Raw genomic sequence first — 20442 nt, 5'->3', positions numbered from 1 at the left:
TCAAGCCAGCACTTTGGCAAGCATCATATTTCAGAGAAAATGGAGCAGGATCAGCCCCTTCCCCCCCCCCCTCCAAGGTTTAATAGTACATCACGGGTGGGGTGACTGATTGGCTGCTCGGTAGGTGTACGCCTAAAAGCCCTGAGTGTAAACATGGCCCAGATTTACTACAGCAGCGTGAGCCAAGTCACAAGGCAAGGGGGCAACGGGGACAAAGGGGTTCGCTTGCAGCGGGGCTGAGTACACCAAAATGGAGAGGAGAGTGCAGCTCAGCTGATATTAATCTCACACTGGGCACAGCTTATCTAGCATGCAAGATACAACTGTAGAAAAAAAAAAAAAAGAAAACACCATCTCACGCCTTTACCATGCAACAACAGTGCACAGCTTCAAGGCTCCCTGCTTGACATGATTTGACAAAGGGCTTGATCGCTGCTGCGGAGCTGACAGAATCTGACAGGAGTCACTGCAAGGTCATCTGCTCCTCCCGATGTTTAGGCAAAGTGAGGCTTATTTCATTTTTTATTTTTTTGCATCTAAGAGCAGACTGGTTCTGTTCTGCCGTAGTAGCAAAAGAAACAGCAAAGAAGCAGTGCTCGTCCGAAAGGTTTGTCGAAGGATACGAACCTCTGATGAAGAGGCAACGAGTTAGAAGGAGCTTGGAGCGCCGCTGGTGTTTTATGTTCTAGTTAAATGGTCATTGTTAGACAGACATACATTTGTCTTTTGTCATTAATTACTGGAAATCTTCATTTAAACAAATAAAAATCTGGGCTCAGCTAAAGTGACTTCATTGTTTGGAAAATGAAGCCGGTGACAGAAAAAAAAAACAATGTTTCTGGTCAACATACGCTGCAGGTTCATGTGATTTTTTCCCCTGTTTTGTTCACATGTGTGTGTGTGTGAGTGCGCACACACTGTACCGAGCTGACAGCTGGACCTTGCAGATAATGAGCGACCCTGACAGTGTGCAAGTCCGGTGTTCGCTCTACGTGAGGATTATGCATCACAAAAGTGTTAATGGCGCCACACGGTTACAGGTGCAGAAAAACATCGAGGCGCCAACATATGACCAGGAAATGACAGGCTGGTGAGCTGGAAATGTTGATGATTCCTTCCCTCTCCGAACACAACTCACCTCCGCCACACATGTGACAGGGGATGAGGTCAGCGCGTACACCACAGCATGCCTCTAAAAGCAGAGAACAAGGGGCTGAGACAGACGTGGCGCTCTGCTCTGTAATTAAAAGCTCTCAGGTGTCATCCTGATGCACTCGGGATTGGCACGCACCCACCCAACGCTCAAAGCAGCAAAGCGATGGAAGCGCAGTGCTCCATCACAGCTGAAAGCTCACAAAACCCTGGATGTAAGCTCGGCGAGACACAGAGAGGCTCTGTGTGATGTCTGAACGAGTTATTCAAACAGAACCTGAAACCAAACAGAAAGGGCGACATATAGTTGGTATAACATCCTCACTCGCTATTCAAAACAGACGTGCCTGTGCTTGTCGTATGTGGTGCCTCTTCAGCCTCTTTTTTTTCCCCATCCGTCTCTCTTCTGTAGCGGTGGGCAACACCACGTAATTTAACATATGTGTCAATGAAATGTGGTTCGTGCCCTGCTCCGGGAAAGAAGATCCTGTTGTGTTTACACTTTGCCTGCTAGCATCAGAATGAAACGTGCATTTGTTTTAAGACTGGTTGGTGGGTTGATAGTCGCACCGTGTTAAAAAGATGCGGTACTGCTGACATGGTGATGCAACGTTCCCGCATGAAAAAAAAAAAAACAAGCGATACCAGTGTTTGCAGTAGAAACCGAGAGGAAGTTTTAGGGTTTGAACAGTGGTGAATGCTGAGGAGGCGCTAAATGAAGGCAGTATCAGAGCTGAATAGGAAGATACGAGACAAAATTCTAGCTGAACTGAAAACAGCATTTATGTGTCAATGGCAAGACTCAAGACGTCATGAGTACATGTTTTGGTATTAACGCATTTTTGTTGGTATCAACTGTGGAAATAAAATAAAGATAAGTAGCAATCACGCTCTCCCTCTATTCTGAAGTCTACAGTAGATGTCACTTAAATCTGGTACGTCACAGCGAGTGCCAAGCAAGTAAACATGGAGATTAGCCCCATTAATTATTTTCATAGGCTTTAATAGTGTCTTAACTGTAAATTAATTTTTCGCCGCAAATTTAAAAAAGACGGTGAAGCTCCTCGTCATCCTTCTAACGCCCTGTTGGACGCTATGGTTAACGTTACTTCTCAGTAAAGCTCTTAGGAGTGGCATCTTTTATTTAGCTACATTTGTCATAACTAAATGACCTAAAACTAACTGAAACTGAGGCTAATCCACTTTTCCAAATCCATACTAGTTTGTATGGATCATTGTTGAGTCCAGTTGTCCTTAATTTGATCTTTTTCCCAGTCTCTCTGTATTTACTGACACGTTTCATATGTTTTTGTCACTCAGGGGGTGTGGCGCTGAGCGGCAGTGACGTCAATGCATTACCCTCGATACTACACTATACTGAAAATATGCTCAAAGGACAAAAACTTCACTATTAAATTACAAAAACTAGTTTTTCCAGTCATGTTAAACAAGTATTAGGTTCGTCATCACCAAACAAAACCTGGAAAATCTCAACGCAATGACGTACAAGATCTCATGACACTGCAACGCAAAGCGGTTGAGATACTTCACGAAAACTCCTCATTCTCATCCTGGAACAGATCATGAAAGTCATTTTTGGTTCACCCCCTGGGGATCGTGAATGTTTTAAATTAAATGACAATTACGACAACACTGTGAGACATTTCTGTCTGAACCAAAGTGGTGGATTCACTGACATTTAAATCTACAAAGAGAACAGCACTAGCATGACTAAAAACACATGCACACCATGAAACACTGGCTTAATGAATTACACGAAGTCTGCAGCTCAGCCAAGTGGATTTGAGAAGGAGAAAAAAAAAAAGAAAGAGTCATGTGTTGTTGCTACAAACATCCATCACGCTGGCTTTGACATGCTCACACATGGATCCTTCTGCAGCTAGAATCCCATTAAAGAACATGTCGATACATTTTACGCTGCCATTTCTGAGTTTGCACACATGTCGATATTTAGGGCACCGGTGGAGCTGCCAGCACTTTAGTGAGCGCGCTCACTTTGGCATGTCATGTGTCGAAGGTCTTTAAAGTGCTACCACGGCGCACAAACACAGGCCTCTGGAGTGAATGGACGTGGATCTCTGGAGAGGCCCTTGATGAGAAGAGCAGACTGGAGTCGGACCGAGTCTCCTGCTCTTCACCCGTCCACCACAAAGTGACTGAGGATGAGATGTGGTCAAGTATAGCGGCTTACACGCTTTGCTAATGGACACACGCACACGCACTCTTCATCCCAACAGCTGTGGGATTTTACTCTTTCCATTCCACGGCCGCGTTTATTTCCTGTAGTCAAGTACCTGGCATCAGGAGATCGGGATCAATTGCGATAGTCTCTATATTTGACAAAGTGTCACTCTGACGCGGTCAAATAACCTGAAGCCTCATCAGTGCAAACAGAAATGAAACGATACGATAATCTGATCTTGTGTGGACGCACACCTCGGTGTGTCTTTTCACACGCTAGTCGGAATCAAAGGCATGTGGAGTGTATTAACGTACTGGAACCGACTCAGGAAACTTCTGACTTTTAATTTAACTGTTTCAGCTCTGCCTCATCTCTCACTCAGAACCTGTAGTACTCCCTGAAAAGCGCCAGGGTATAAGTGCCTTATTTTTTCTTTAAATATCCAGTATGACAGTTAAATTACTGTGGTCTGCAGAACTTTAAACGTGCGATCACATGACTATAGAGTTTCCAAACCTTACCGGGGCGTATTCCTGCTCGCAGAGCGTTCGGGCTCTCTAGATACGAAGGAAAACACTGTCGGTACGTGACGAGTTAATGAAGGAAAACAACATGCCAAGTTTATTTTAGAGCATGAAATAATCTAACATGATGATAATGTGTTACAGGAAAGCTACTACGTCCGACTGTACGTTGGCAGGATCCATAAAAACTCTACACTCAGTCATACGTCCACTCTGCTTATAGAAGGTGAAGTCTGTTGAGTTTGCTGCTGTATACAATTCAACCACTATACACAGAGAGTATAAACAATGGAGACTTCAGATGTGTTCAAGTGGTACTGTAGGCTAAACCAGCAAAATGTGATGAATGCATTGAGGTGTGAGTGTGTGTGTGCAGAGTATCAATGAACTCCGTGATGTATTCCCCTCTTAAAGGAAAATATAACTCCCTGTGATAGAAGCTGTTTATATCTTTATTCCACATTTTAATGTCGAATGTGATGGAAATGAAGACAAGAAACTTTTTGATGTGGACGCAAATGAGTTTGAGTTCCAGAGCACAACCGAGTACATGCAACACCACCACATGAGTGCTTCTCCGTGTCATGACAAGTCACTTCCAGTTCATTTGAAAAGAAGAAGAAACTATTTTTGTGTCAGTAAAAATAAAACCGTTTGAAACCGTTTGATGAGGCGAGCCGCATTATTGTTTTCAAAAATCAACACCGCGCCACAGCAAAACAAATTCTCCTAATGACACTCTTTAACCTCGCATTCCTCTCTGTCCATCTTAATTACCAGCTACACCATTATGTCTCGCTGCGCGCCGTTTTTCTTCAAATCAAATGTTCCTGATCGAAATAGGCCAAGACTGAAGTTTTCTTAGCACTCCCTGGAGCGTGCAAAGCGACGAAGCCATTAGGACGTCTGAAACAGACGGCGTAGATGCGCTGTAATTACGCTCCATTGTGGCGACTGTTATGGTTTTATATGCAGGCACTTGTGAGTGCCACCTCTGCTGGAAGCCGCGGACCGTTTTCCTTTCAGGATCAGTGGGCGTGTCCTTGTCGGGCTTTAGGTGGGCACCGGAGCATGTCTAAAACCTCACGAGTATTTAGTCTGACCCCCCCCCCCTCCTCCTCCTCCTCCTCTCACCGCCCCTCCTCTGTTTCTGAACTGCGATCCACACGCTGCCAAGGTCAGTGGATTAGCATGCATGACAGAAGGCGGACAATATTCACCGAACATGAACCAAACGCAAGGAAGAAAGGACACTGTGTACACCGAGCACACACAGCGTGCTGGGCAGGTCGGCTTAAAGGGGCATTTGCTCCTCTTCAAGACTGATCAGATCCGTTTCCTTTGTTTTACACAATGCACTGTACATCACACGCACACTTTGACGGATGGAAATGTTACTTGTGGTGCCGTGGGGCTTTAAAATCCCACATCCTTTCATGTATTTTTAAAAAATTTTCCCAAAGAATTTAAATTTGTTTAAATGCACATTGACGTGAATCCAATCACAGGAGCTGTCTCAACAGCCCACGGTTTCACGCAGAGCGCTGCACTAGCCGAGACCTGTCAATCTAAGCCTCCTGTACACAGCAGGCCCCGCCCCTATCGCTGATGATCCGATCATGAGGCCGCATTTTACAGTTCCCAGGTGAAATCCAGATGAACGCAGCAGAAGAGAAGCTAACAGTGTAGCCACTCCCAGCAGCCAAATAGTGAGGCCGAAATGTTTTGGTCATTTAGCTATGTTTAACGGACTGTCTGTTATTGCCAGTTGCACGGTCACCCTACTGTTGCACATGTTTGAAATTTGAACATGTGTTATTTTAATAGCTTAATATTGAATGCAAAATGATAATAATGTATATTTTAATATAGCACTAGGCCGAGCTTAATAAAGAACACATATAGTTAGTAGGGGGTCCCTACTCAATCTTTCCATTAGTCCAGGAAATTTGCAAACTTCACCAGAAAAGAGCTACAGGCAGCAACAAGAACTTGCTGGATCGATCAGGGCCTCAGGAACAACAAATACCAGGGTTAATGAAGCAAATGGTTGGGAGGTACTTGTGGGGCCCAGTGCACTTTAAGAAAGTTTGCACAAAATGTAAAAACCTATTTTTTCCAGGCATATCCCCGGCTGCAGCACGTGCTCCCCTCTGCTGTAGCTTTATGTTTAACGGACAGATGTGGTAACAATTATCTCATCCGAGTCTTGGCAAGACAGCAATTAAGCACAATTCTCTAAGAGGAACCAGACCCACAGCAGTAATACCAGGATATTCAATACAGTTCAGGCACTCTGGTCAGATCTTTATGTTTTTCTTCTTCTTCTTCCTCTTCTTCTTCTTCCAAGTGAACAATAAATAAGAGAAGAGAAATAATCCAGCTCCTCAGAGCATCTGTGTAGAGAGACAGCAGCATCTTGCTTGCGAAGTTTCTCATAACTACCATCGGTGCGTGCTGCATGCCTCCACGACGCTCACTGCTTCGGGTCCCGTGATCTTTTGTGCTGCCTTTCTGCACAAGAGCCATAATGAAAAACAGTCAAGCTCTCCCACTGCAGCAACCACACACACACACACACACACAAAAACCCTCCACTCACTACACATGAGAGATTAGCCTGTTCATTAGGAGCGAGTGAAGGAGCGAGAGGAGAGGGAGGAAGGACAAATAGAAAAAGGGGACGCCGTTCTAAGAAGGGGGCAAGGGTCCTCCCTCGAGAAAACTGCCCGGGTCCCTCTTTTCTAACAAACAATGAACACCAAAAACGGAGGTTTACGGAGGTGACCCGCTTTACATGTTCTGCATCAATGCCGCAGGTTGAACCGAGGTTAGCTTGCGTGCGAAGCGTTTAGCATGCGCCTGTTTATGCAAAGCTCCGCTCTTAATGAATAGGTTACAATCAGTGCCAGTGACATTTAAATCAGATTCTCTACACCATATTATAGGCTGAAAAGCATGTTGTCTCACAGAACCACTTATGCTCTTCAGCTGACAACCTCAATCACCAACCGCTCGTGTCAAAATACATGAAATTTAGATTATGAATGGCGAGTGGAGTGAAGCGAAGTGAGGGGAGGTGGTGAAAAAGAAACATCAGTGGTTTGCAAAATACTCCCTCGCTGGGAACCAGCCTTTCGCCAATTTAATCCATTTAGCTCTTTCAGAAACAAGTTAAATGGCTCAAGTATGTGAAAGGCTGCTCTCGGGTACGAGCGATGCCAATTTGAGGTGGTGCATGTGAATCACAGGATGAGGCCTCAGCGAGTTGGCTGGAGAGCGAATCAGACGAGCGCCATAATGTGTTTTCATGGGAAGGAGCTTCGCATTCAGGCAGGTAGTGTTTTCAGGAGCCAACACACAAACACACACACACACACACACCTACATTCATATAAACCTATACTCTGGTGGCTGTGCGTTTGTCTGGGTGACAACACAAATGCGCCGCAAGAAGCGGGGAGCTTATTTTAAGCGGGTACCCTCTTTTCAGCAGTGGCAAACTACAACACAGGATGCTGAAAAGTAGGTGTTTAGAGGCGCTTTCCTGAAAAGTAGTCAATTTCCCCCTGTTGAGTCGCCTCCGAACAGCCACCTCGTTTGTCATAAGCTCCAATAATGCATCAATCAATTACCAAAAGGCTGTCAGCTGAACAAATACTGAAAAACAGCGCCGTGTGTTTTTAAATGGCAAGAGCTTAATCCACAGTTATTATAATAAGAAGCGCTGCAGTGTGTGAGAAGTAATTACACACAACGATGAAGTCAGGTGCAAAGAGGTCCTCCATTCAATCAGCAGATTCGCCAGGAGGGACATTACGTTTATATTTGGGAGATAAACTGTCGCACTCAGCCGCACATTAGCAAAAAGGTCAATCAGGCACAAACAGGGAGGAGGTGCCAAGTGCTCATGAAGGCATGAAGCCATATGTGCAGCAGGACAGATACCAGGTCCAAAACTGTTGTTTTTTTTGCTTTTTGTTTTTTATTTGCTCGGTATAGTCAGTTAACTCTGACCCGTCTAAGGGTTAAACACGACAGCAGAGGCAGTAATTTACCTGCAAAGCGACATCTCATCTTGAGGGAGGCCCAGAAGGAACAAAACTCATAATTGGATGCATTTTTGAAATGTGGCGTTTATAGCGTGGGTGTCTTTTTAAGTTGTGCGCCTTTGGGCCTGCAGACACTTGTTGTCTCTTAGAAGCTTGTGTGAATACACAGTAACAAAAGGCTGCTTCCACGCTTGTTGCAACAGTTTTGGTTGCGTTTCCTGACGATAACCAAAATGATTTATTTTACGAGGTACTGTCGAGTTTCCAATGCCACAACACTTGGTTACTGTGCCAAATTGTCAAACCGTGCATAATAACAGAACCACAAGCACTCCTCTTTTTTTAACTGATCACTTTGTCTGAGCTGTAGCAAGCTAGCAAAATATTACACTGGACATGTTTCAGTTTTGAAGGGCTCATAAACATGCACTGGATCAACATTACATCATAATAAAAGACCAAGGTTCAAAGAGCATGCCAAAAAAATCCTTCAGTACAGTGGAGATCTATGTGTAGTATCATACAGCTGGTATGATGAGAAAATATAACAGCGTTACGTACAAACTGAGTGAAATCGGAAAGTGTGTTCAGCTACAATGATGTTGTAGAGTCATCAAGTGCTTGTACTTTGTTGCTTTTTCCACTGGTATTGCTGAGATTAAATTCAGTTCCATGTTTTATCTGCATGATTTCCATAAATGGACAAGAATGATAGACCTTATATTATTAAATGTGACATGTGTCCGTTTTCACTTACTGTACGGGAAACTGATGCGCGGCAGGACGTCGTCCTCGGTGGCGACGGCCGATTGGAGGCAGCAAGCCAGAAGACAGTGGACGGTCGCAGCTATTGTCCACATGGTTGCCTGATTCTCTAACACGGACACAAACCAACGCACAGCATTCGCTTTAAGATTCCCTGGAATTCATTAAGCTCCTCTCGATTCCACAGATCTTTATTTTCTTACTCCCATCTTCCTGCAAGCTGAGTGGGAGTGAACGTGTCCTTGACTTGATTCTTGTACTCCCAGTGGTCCTTACACACAGTTAGTAGACTCTTAGCACGGAGAGAGAAATCCTTTCCAGATTAAAGGCTGCTGGTGTTCGTCTACTCGTGGAGCACTGTGATGGATCAGCACAAATCTCCAACCATCGGCCATTTAGTTAAAATCATTTAAGATCTGCGGAGAGAAGAGAGAGAAGTTTGTTCTTAATGTCTGATCCAAAAACATGGTTTACAAAAAAAAAAAAAGAAGATTAAACACAAGCTAGAATAACAGATCCATATCCAACTTTCTGACGCTACAACCAACAACTACACAAGCAAAAAGACCGAATCGCTTGGCTCCAGTTCAGTTTGGATAATGGTGCGGATTTTACTGCAGAGTTTGAGACATGTGTTAATCAGTTTTGACGGCAACAGCAGCATCACGCAGAAATGACCCACCTCATCTCGGTCCTAAGGCTGAACAGTAGCACACACACCAGCGACTATTTGCTCTTCCACCGCTGACGTTTTCACCGCAGCGCCGAAGAAAAACTAATCTGCTAAACACATAATTAAGAACACCAGCCAGCTGACGGGAGCATCGTGTGGTAGCTTGCAGGGTTTCACAAACTTTTAAGCCTAAGTAAATGTCCAATTTGCCGTTTGCGCTGCAGCCCACCGAGTTTCTCCACGAGATGTTTTTTTGATCCGTGAATTTTAATTATGCTGTCATCAACAATTGGTGAAAGATCCCTGGGAAGATAAAATGGGAGCTAGGCTCTAATTCTGAGGCCGTGTGGGGAAATAAATGAAAGAACAGTGACTCCCAAGACAACTCTTTAATTTGTCACAAAGCGGCCCAGTGCACGGATCAGCTCCCTGGCTTTTATTGGCCTCCATGTGAGTGTGCAGATTAACGCACAACATGTATGCTCATATTTCTTATTTAGTAGTAGGGCGTAAACTTTCCTGGATAGCACTCGAAGTAGGTACAACTCCCATCTGTTCCTACCTTCTTCGCTAAATAAACACTGGAGATAAGCTGCATAACACTACAATTAAACCACAGTGTGTCTTCATAACTGTCAGACTGGCTATAATGTATTTTAGGACTGCAACACAAAGTCAACCTATTAGCATTTTTACACATCCAGCCATTATGAAGATGGATTAAAATATAGATTCGTGTTCATCTGACAGGGATATGAAAGTCTGTAATAACTTGCATGGCACCTATCCAATATTTGTTGACATATTTCAGTGATGGCCTGTCAAACTGGCCGACATTCCTCGAGCTGTGCTGTCAGCGAGACGAAAAACACACTGTACTCATAAAAAAGGCAGCAGGAGAAGTATTTGACAAACCTAACCTAAACCTAAAGCCAGAGGAGCAGAAACTCTTGCATGATTCTTGTGACCCTCCCCTTAGAAGAGCAGAGACACCTCAGCTGAGTGAACACAATAAAGCTTGTGCCTGTGATATGAGACAACTCGCTGCTCCTTATTGCCTGACAGCGCTGGATGTCTCCCCGAAGCACCCACATTGGTGGTAGCGTTTGGAAAGTAAACACCGGAGAGCGCATGACGTCTACGCTGTCGCTGCAACGACTCCCAGAAGACTTCATTCAAATATTTACAGTGGCCAATAGATCCAACACCAGTCCAATTTTAGCATATGTGACTGGACTCTGGTTGTCTGGTGAGGCAGGGCCCTGCTGGGAAGGAGCGGTTTTAAGTCCTGATCGAGTCGAACATACGTCAACAGAATGTAGGAAAACTGTCGTCTGAAGGCTGGACACACATACTGAATCGGTAGTTCACTGTTTATACTAATCAGGCTTAACATTATGACCACCTGTCTAATATTGTGTAGGTCTCCCTTGTGCCTCCAAAACAGTTGTGACTCATCAGAGAATGGACATGGGCCTTCTGATGGTGTCCTGTGGTGTCTGGCATCAGGACATTCAATGCATCTACATGCACAGCTTAATCGAGCTATGCTCGAAATTCGACTTTGTGAATGCGGTCCTTGTCCCACATTCAACAGCGAAAACTGACAGGAGCATGCCGTCCTCCTCCACACTAGGTGGCGCTATGTGTTTTTTCAGCAGGATCGTACCACGTTAATACAGCCCCATTTCCGGTTGACCTTCTACCGGCTCTGTTTACCTTCGTCTTCTGAAACTGACCATCTTGCATGTACATGCTGGAGAAAACCGAATTCCAGTCACATTATCTGTGTGTCTTCATCGGAGAGCTCCAATTTTACGTGTTCACATGCACTTAAGGTGTCCAGTAAGAGTGTGATTAAGGCGATTAAGGGGCCTCTGTGGATAAGTTTGGGATCTAGTGAATTTGGAGGCCAGGTCAACACCTTGTGCTGTTTTTCATGTTTTTGAGTTGTTCCTACACTGTTTTTGTGACTGAGGAACTGCTACCCCATGTCAGTGTTATGTGGAGGGGATGCCTGGTCTGGTCTAGGCGGGTGGTACATGTCTAACCATCCACACAGATGCCAGATCCAAATGTTTCCTCAGCAAAACATTGCACTGTCACAAGATGTTCAATGGTATTTACTTCTATTGTCAGTGGTGGTAATGTTGTGGCTGATTGCTATACATAGACAATATCACTTCATTCTGGAATTATGTATTCTCATACACAAACTCTAAATAAAATAATCTGCAAATTTGTTGACAACACTCATTTCATTCAGTAGATGAAGGAGACCAAGAAGAATCCTTATGTAACTCGAGAGGTCTGTTAAGTTTTAATGAAAGTAGAGAGTTGCTGTGAGCAGGCCTTCCTGTTATTCTGACAAATGAGGAAGCTTTTTGGATAATTCTATTGAGGCAGCAACGGATAAAGGAGTACCTCTACACTCCACTGCCTAAAAGAGTAGAAACTTTCTCTGGTCAGTCAGATAAGATCTTATACACAATGTGTCACTTGTTTCCAACCAAGTTGGTCCAAAATGCATCCTATGCTGGTTGCCAAATGTAAACTGCTTTTACTTCAAACTAAGAAAAGATGAACGGTAATTTATGTTACATCAGTGAGATCTGTAATACATTTTTTCCACCTCCTCATAACGACATTGGACTCCTCCAAAAGGTTGGCGAGCTCAGTCAAAAACAAGTTATTTTGGTATGAAGAGGCCCATGCAGCAGACTGGGAAGCATAAGGTATCCAGGGAGAACTAGGTACATGATGACTCATAAATGTTCATCTAACTGGGGCCAGCACCTCAGGAGCAGAGGATGGATGAGCTGCACGCCTCGGGCAGATCTGTTCAGGCTTAGCAAGGGTTCGAAGGCCGAGTAAACTGATGTAATGCTGCTGCTTTCGTTTTCCCACTTTTTCTCTTGAACGCCATGGCCACGCATTGTAGTCCAGCCAATTGTGCAGTGTCCTAATCCACTCAGAAGAACAACAGAAGTACTAAATATTAATAAGCATTACATTCTTCTTTTGACAACAAGTCCTCAGCCAAAGAGAGTGATCTTATTAAAAGCAACTATTATAGGACTTATAGGATTAGAGCTCTATTCAACCAGAGCCGTTAAAGTGTGAGCGACCAGCTAATGCCAGTGGACCCATCTGCTCATCTAGGCGAGGGTCTGCTGCCCCTTGTATCTGTGAAGGGTGAATCTGGTGCCATATTGCTTAAAGCTACAGATTCATTAACCTTCTCAACCTCCCCCGAGGCTCTCCATTAATACCTGCATCTGCTCATAGAGAGGGAAAGGATGTGACAGACACACTGGACAACAACACTCAGTCGGGACATGGCGAGTTTGCTGGACAAAGAGCTGGATGGTTGCCAACAACTTGACTAGTTTTGTATGAAGGACTGAGCTTTGCGTTCAACTACCAGCTCCCAATAACTCCTCTCTGCAAAGTGACCTGCCTCACATTTAGTCCTTGGCACGGATCGAGGCACTTGCAGAGATAATCATTGGCCGGGCAGGACCCTGTGATGAGAGTACCGTCGCAGAGTTCGACATGAGGCCAGACCGGGCTGCGGTCCAATCCATTAACAGTATCATTGAGTACATCTAAGTGAAAGGGAACGATAAAAGCTTTTTAATTGCGCAGTTGTAATCAAATCTGGAAACTTTCATTTTTTTTTTTTCCCCAGATTTAAGGGTGACTTTGGGAGCCTGTATCTGAATCGGGCCATCAAGACATTTAATTGTTTCTACTGGGTCAAATAAATGTACTTGTCTTTCAATAAGTTTTTTCCCCCCAATGTCTGAAACTAAAAGAAAAAAAAAAAAAAACACCCTATGGGTTCAGATCACCATTCAGAAAGATTTATGGAGCCATTATGTTGGGCAGAAAAGACCTCAGCTGGTGACTGACAGGGCAGGGACTCCTTGCTGTGTCTGTCATTATAACTCACACTTATAGCTGCCTGCTTAGCCGAGTGGGCAGTGCTTGATTGGTACAAAAATCAAGCAAGGGGGATGTAGGGGGAGGTACCCCCGAGAAAAAAAAAAGAAAAAAGAAATCAATGGCTGGTCTTTCAGCTGCTCACTGGGACGTGTTTGTTAACTAATAATGCATTCACCTGCTCCCGGACAGTGTCTCATTTCTCAAGTGGGGAAGTTGTTTTTTTTTCTGACTTTGTTCATTGGCTGTTTCCAGTTTGTACGCGACAACAAAGCGTAAAAGTAGCAGACATGGAGAGCAAGTGACATGCGGTTAATTTCAAACACGTGCAAGTAATCATAAAGACGTGTGAGGTGGCACAAAATGATGCTGTTGGGTCCTTGGGACAGATGGACGAAACGGTCACATTTGCCAAGCATACGTCGGGATTATTCAGATCCTCCATTCTGTATGTATCGCAGCCTGGAACCACTTCCCCAAATATTTCAACATCATGTGAATGAGGAGTTATTGTAAAACCATCATCTTTTACCAAACTGTGTGACTTCAATGACACGAGCCCAGTGACTCTGATGTCATTTCACTTGTTTGAGATGAAGAGTCTCTTCACTGGATGTGCACAGTCATTAGTATATAATATAAGAAAACCTTTATCCGTCATATCACAGCCTACACCAATCAGGCATAACATTATGACCACCTTCCTAATATTGTGCAGGCTTTAAACAACCCTAAAGCCTCTGGACTTCGCTCTTTGCAACACATTATGGTGCCGAGGCCACGCACGGAAAAGAAACAAAAAAAAAAACTTTTCAATTAGGGAATGACACACGCGAATACAAAGCAAGTACAGTACTTTGTGGAAACACGGGGTACCATGTGAACTTTTACCCTGTCCACCTGGGAATAGAAGTGAGTGTTTCAGCTGAGCAGGCTGCTCCCAGCACCACAAAAACAGGCTCCTAAATAAATCACGACTGTGTTAAAAATAAACTGTAAGGACTCAGTGCAGCAGTCGAGACAGCGGCAATTGTTCCCTTAGCTGGCTGAGCTTATAGTAAATTCATCATCACAGTGACGCGGCGAGTTTATGCAGCGTCAAAGCATGAATCAGCATGCCGGGATGACGGCACTCAGAGATGAAGGTGTTAGACAAAGACAGAGAGTAGATGACTGCGCAACTAGCATACACAGCAGCGTGCAGACATTACTCATTACTATTCACCACGTCCAATCCTGAATATACGACCTATTAATCTACACCTTTTCTTATTGAACTTACTGTGGTGACCCAAATTCATCACAGGTCACCGTACTGGTCTAACGCTGACAGTTCAAACAGTTGCTAACAGTTCTGTTGATTTTTTTCTTTCCGAAACAGGAAGTCCACGCCAAGATAACGCTTTGAAACATCTACAGTGATGCTAGTAAAAGGGCTGATTGCCTTCTTGGCAAAAAGTCCATCAGCGACCAATCTCCAGGATATCCTCTCACAGAAACCTCGGAGACGTTTTTAATATGAACAATCTCCTCAAAACAAGCAGAACAAGCCCTGGAAAAACAACTTTCCATCAGGATTTCTGCGTCTTAAAAAAGGAAATTCCCGTGAAGCAGGAAATAAAATTCTGATTAAATGTAAATGCTCTAAAGCGAGTGCAAAAGAAGAAGGATCAATATGGCATCAGCTACAGAGTCTGAACATGAAACGGTTTGACTTGTGGTTTCAAATTTTTGTCTTATGTTAAAGTCTGGAAGGAAACACAAACATCCGAAACAAACCTAGAGAGGAATTGCTCTGATGTTTTCTCTCCAACATGATTCCTACCCTGCAGGTGACGTGACTTTCTCTTGGCTCTGAAACTGACCGAGGTCTCTGTGTCAGCACACAGCAGAAAAGATTTTAACCCGGAATAAAATAAAAGCCTTTATGCATGCTCCAACTTTCAACTCCATAATGTGGAACAGCTGCAAACTGAAGATTCAGGATCCTGACGCCTGAAGGCAACGCTGCTCTGAAAGAGACAAATTTGCACAAACGGCACAAAAAACTAATCTCAATGTTAATCCATCTATTTGATCTAGTGGAACCCTCTCCGTTACGACTATGAAAATGTGGTCGGAGAGAAAAGGTGCAACTACTTGACGCCATTCAGACTGTGTATTTTTCATATATTTTACAAATTCATTAACATCTTAGTTTGTGAAAAAATAAACTAACAAAAACAACTTTATACTAATAGTTGTAATCCAGTGCCTGTCCCCATCTCACTGTGTTGAGAATCATATCCTGGACAAAACGGGATTTGTCATCCGATATTAATGGGAAACTCTCTGAGATCTGAAACTCAATTAAATGCTCAATTATTTATTCACGTGTGTGATCCCAGATTGATGAGCAAGATGACTTTTTGCGGCACGCGTTATTAATAATTCAGAGAATCATCTTTGTGTTGATGACTCTCTGTAATGTATCCTCCCGTGGATACGTCCCTGCTGCCTTCAAAAACATGACAGGGATGCTTTAGAGAACTCAAGGTTTCACTGGAGGAAAAAAAGGGCAAAATTAATGTCCTTCTCCTTCTGTCACTTCTCCTGACCCCAAATCCACTCAGCCAGGGTTCAACCGGTCACGGGGTGGAAGTGAATTTGGATCAAAGTGTGCGACTCAACCCAGAAACATTCAGTGATGACATATGTTGCGGAAATTCTATTAATCTGCAATAAATCCGTTACATCACATCCGACAGAGGTTAAGTGTTAAAAATGCTTAATAACTGTATTCCATTTCACATGGAACCATTAGCAAGTATTTATACGGTTTTAACGTAGACCTGTGTCGTCTTTCCACTAGTTTCCAGTAATGATGTAACGACTGTTTCTGTTTCTGTGTCATTTTATCATCCATAAGAACATACTAATGTTTTTTAACCTTATTAAACCTCCTTCTCCCATTTTAGTCAGGCACCATGCTGGCTACTGCAGAGGTCCTAATTGGTTTTACATGACCCTGAGCAGCCAGACTGACCTTGTTCATTGTTTAACTAGAGCATAGGTTTTCAACTTTTTTTTTTTTTTTTTAAATTTTGTCCCACAAATATGAAGAGAGCCTATTTTGTCCCATATTTGAAAACCCATGAATGTTTATGCCAGATATGTTTATATTCTCGGCAGTTGCACGGCCACTCTATTCTTGCACATATTTGAAATAAATAAATAAATAATATTTGAACCAGTGCATTATCTGAATAGCTTAATAGTGAATGCAAAATGATAATAATAACGTATATTTATAAATAGCACTAGTTTAATATAGAACACATATAGTAGGTAGCGGGTCCCTACTTAATCTCTCCATCAGTTTTGGGTTCTTTGACCTGAAAAATGTTGAAGACCCCTGAATTACAGTACGTGTACGTGTGTTCGTGTCAAAGGCATTGATCCCTCTGTGGTAACTTTAAGGTTAGCGCCAGGACGTCTGTGAGGTTCATTCCAACATGGCACATCCACACTGAGCTGTAATGGAGAGCAAAGAGCGGGCTGCGACACCGCTTTCAGTGTGATCCCGAGCCCGAATATGCTCTGAGGAATATCCAAGCTCCCTTTTACATTAGTGTACATACTGCTCAGCGTCCGCCATGCAGGAAGCTGCAATTATCATTTCAAACGAGCGAGTGAAGCAGAACTGGCGGAGGAGATAAGTGCTTAAAGGAGAGCCGGGGTCACCTTATTCCGTCTGATACGGCCTTGCCCTCGCCTCGAATTATGCAAGCCCGACGGGGGAACCGTGGGAGATCGGTTCTTGAAAAACCTCGGAAAGCGTCAATAATGATCCGCGTGTCAGTCAGAACGCAGTGTGAGGGGAGGCATAATTTCCCACTCAACACAGCGCCGTTACAGGAACTATGGCAACCTTCGGAGACGTGAAAGCGACTTCAGGAAATAACTTCACATTGCTGAAAAATGATTTCGATTAGGTTACGGGATCACTGGAAAATACATCAATATTCTTTTGTTTATTATGCGATTCTGGAGCGAAAACCTCGCCACGCTTGGACCGTGACGACCTGTTCAGATTAATGACGTGCGCTGACCAATCAGGAAATCCATGTGATTGGAGCCTTGGGTGGAAAAATTACAAAAAAGGAATTGAAATTTCCACTACTCAGCTTAGGGCTGCATGGACTGACTGAAATCAGCGATCGTCCAACCGGGTTCATTTATTCCTCGGCCAGATGTACAAGAAACACTATTGTTGTGAAAGCTGCGAATGGACACAGCGTCTCATTTGTGAGCTGGCTCGATGGTGATGTCAGTCAAGACTGTGAACAAACTCTGTGGCGTGACAAAGGAGAGCTGCAGATTTACAGTCATGCAATCGCACAATAAAAGGCCTTTGTGAGGTCTGGATCATGCTGTGCTAGCATCACAGTTCATCTGCTAATTACTCCATCAAACCCAAGGGCCTGGGTATCCATAGTGGGCTATTCATCTCATGACTCGCACATAAGAGTTTGGGGGCACGATTAATCCCCGCAGTTAAACCGATGTGAGGACTCATTTCTTTACGCGACTTGACAAGCAGTGCAATAGGATTTACAAGCGTATCAGATGACTGTTTTCTGTTCCCAGTCCCCGCTTCACCCTGTCAGACCCGAGCCGCGGTCACCTCAGCGTTCAGGTATGAGTGTCGATCGGTCGCCGCCACGAGCCTTGACCACAAAAACGTTCGCATTACTCATCCCAAGTGGAAACGCGACACAGTTCGCCCGAGTCATTTGTCAGGCTCGCCGCTTCAAGGCAGTTGGCTGTTTACTCTCAGTAAACGCGTCGACTTCAAAAGGAACAGCTGAAGCCCTTCTGCCTTGTTTACTGTCAGGTACGGGCTCCGTCTTTGTCTCTGAGAGCAGTCGCTGCCAATAAAGGAAGCAATAAGTCAACAGCGTGGTCCCTGCTGGCAACAGTCCTGCTGATAACGGCCGATACATGACACAGACAGGGAACGGTGTCATTACTCATTTATTGTCCTCTGTAACATTTACAAAGGGAAATAATTGGAAATGATCAGATACACTGTTAACATTATGATGAATTTATTTCTAGAGACACTTCAATAGAAGTCAAAACCAGGCTTTTTTAGATAGATATATATATATATATATAGTTAAGGGAGTGTACAAAAATGAGTTGCCAGTGGAGAAAGTCTAAAAAAGGTGTCATAGTGCAATAAATTGTTACTTTAGAGCAAAAAAAAACAAAAAAAACACTCATTTTAAATATGTTAATGCAACAACTGCATAACCTGTAGCCACATTCAAGCCAAATTGGAAACAGAAAAAAGTTTTTGTAAATGTTCACATATTCCCGTCGCTCTGGAGTCTCAAATGCTCACATAATGCGGATATAACATGCAATTTTATTCCCCAAAACAGTGTGTATCAACACATTTGAAAGGGTTTGTGGTGTAAATATTTCTAAAGTCTCCACGTTAACCTGTTTGCCATCTTCTTTTCTGCGGCCTTGCAGCAGATCTGGCCACGCAACTGCCACCTGTCGTTCACCATCCACTGGAGTTCTCATGCGCGATGCACACACAGAACGAGAACCCACACACGGGACAAAAACGCATGTTTTTGGAAAAAGACTTCAGCAGAGGCGGACTTAAAACGGTGAGAAAAAGCTGTCTCACAAAAACAAAACAGCGAGGGAAAAAAAAAAAAAAACTCCCCTTCTACCGCACCACCTTCCCTCATAATAATTTTCAAACAGTCCCTACTATAAATAACCCTTCTGCACCTAGTCTTGCTTATATCAACACATAAAGTTTGCTTTTTCATGTAAAAGTGCAAAGCAGAACTATAATTCGTAGATGGAAGCAAGGCCCACTTTGGAAACAGGCAACGTGCGAAAAGAAATAAAAATAAAACTGCAGCAGTTCCCTTCGCCGAATGGGCCTGGTGAGCTCCCCCTCCTGTTCTTTGTTTCCATAACCAAATAATTTGGGTCCATTTTGTACTTTCCTCGTGTAAACACTCGGTCGCGAGAAGGCAAACAAGAAAACACAATAACCATTTCCATATCGCCCTCTAATGAAATATAAGATAAGGTTATCAGCAGATTCTCCTGGAAAAACATTCCAGGCACGTTGCAGGTCTGTTTTCCATTACGACGTCACAGTTTATCTTCTTCTCTACGTTTCTTTCAAAACACGAGAGAGTGAAAACGGAGGAGACGTTCATTTCTCTCTGGAGAAGAACACGTTACATAATGTGTTTCCATCCAAAGACAGCAGCCACCTTAGTTAAGCACTCATCCGAGGCGGCGCACGGGGCACTTCTGGTCAGCTTAAATACTTGTCTGACGGATGCGGCCAAGATATATAAACCTTCCTTTAAAATAAACCCAAAAGGGTCAACACGTGTTATCAAACCTGCTTTTGCAGCTCCGCTCCCAAACACGGCTGAATGTCAATTAGTCAGCATGAAAAATACAAATACTTGTAGTAGACTATGGGATTACCGTAGAGTTACTTTAGAAATATGAATCACATTAAGAGACAGCGCAGAAACCACATTAACAAATCTCAGTGCGCTATGTAAATTCTTTCAGACAGAGTTAAGCAAGTTCACAGCGTGCCTGTTGGGAGTGGTGTAATTCTGCGGTCGAGCAGTGATAAGTATGAAGCGCAGCTACAGATGGAGGTCCTGTGTGGAACACATGTTCTCGCTATCAAAGACAGATCTGTTTGTGAAAGACCTGCCAGAGCGGAAAGCGACGCTAAAATGTAGAAAATCCCATCTGTAAAGGAATTCCAGGCTCATCAGGACAGCCTCGGAGAAACATCACCTGTACCCGGAGTCCTCCCGGCGTCTAACCCCCCCCCCCACCCTCCCCTGCAGGGCCCGGCCAGCCCGTCTGCAGGACCCGCAGGTCGCACTGAATATGAATGGCCCTGCAACTGGCAGACAAAGCTATGCGAAAGAGCATAGCAGACGCAGTCAGCAAACGGGTCTGCGGCCAAGTTTTACTGAATGCAAATGTGAACCATTAAACCTTAACGCCAGTGTGTAAAGGCGAAGTGTGACTTTTCACAGTTTAGGTTGCAGCAACGCTAAAACGATCCTCGCAGAC

At 43.9% G+C, this 20442-nt stretch overlaps 1 protein-coding gene across 2 annotated transcripts in view; it reads right to left on the bottom strand.

Moving 5' to 3' along the window:
• The window catches only part of sema4bb (sema domain, immunoglobulin domain (Ig), transmembrane domain (TM) and short cytoplasmic domain, (semaphorin) 4Bb), a 54348-nt gene that overhangs the window by 22061 nt on the left and 11845 nt on the right, over positions 1-20442 (bottom strand). For both annotated transcript variants that reach the window (XM_047580270.1, XM_047580269.1), the window contains exon 2: positions 8689-9112. In XM_047580270.1, the coding sequence (XP_047436226.1) occupies positions 8689-8791 (103 nt within the window). In that variant the 5' untranslated portion in view covers positions 8792-9112. The remainder of the gene's footprint in view (positions 1-8688; positions 9113-20442) is intronic.

Source organism: Mugil cephalus, chromosome 3 (assembly GCF_022458985.1).
Source record: "Mugil cephalus isolate CIBA_MC_2020 chromosome 3, CIBA_Mcephalus_1.1, whole genome shotgun sequence".
Classification (NCBI taxonomy): Eukaryota; Metazoa; Chordata; class Actinopteri; order Mugiliformes; family Mugilidae; genus Mugil; species Mugil cephalus.
Note: the sequence above shows the minus strand (reverse complement) of the source record. Positions and strands in the feature narration are given on the sequence as shown.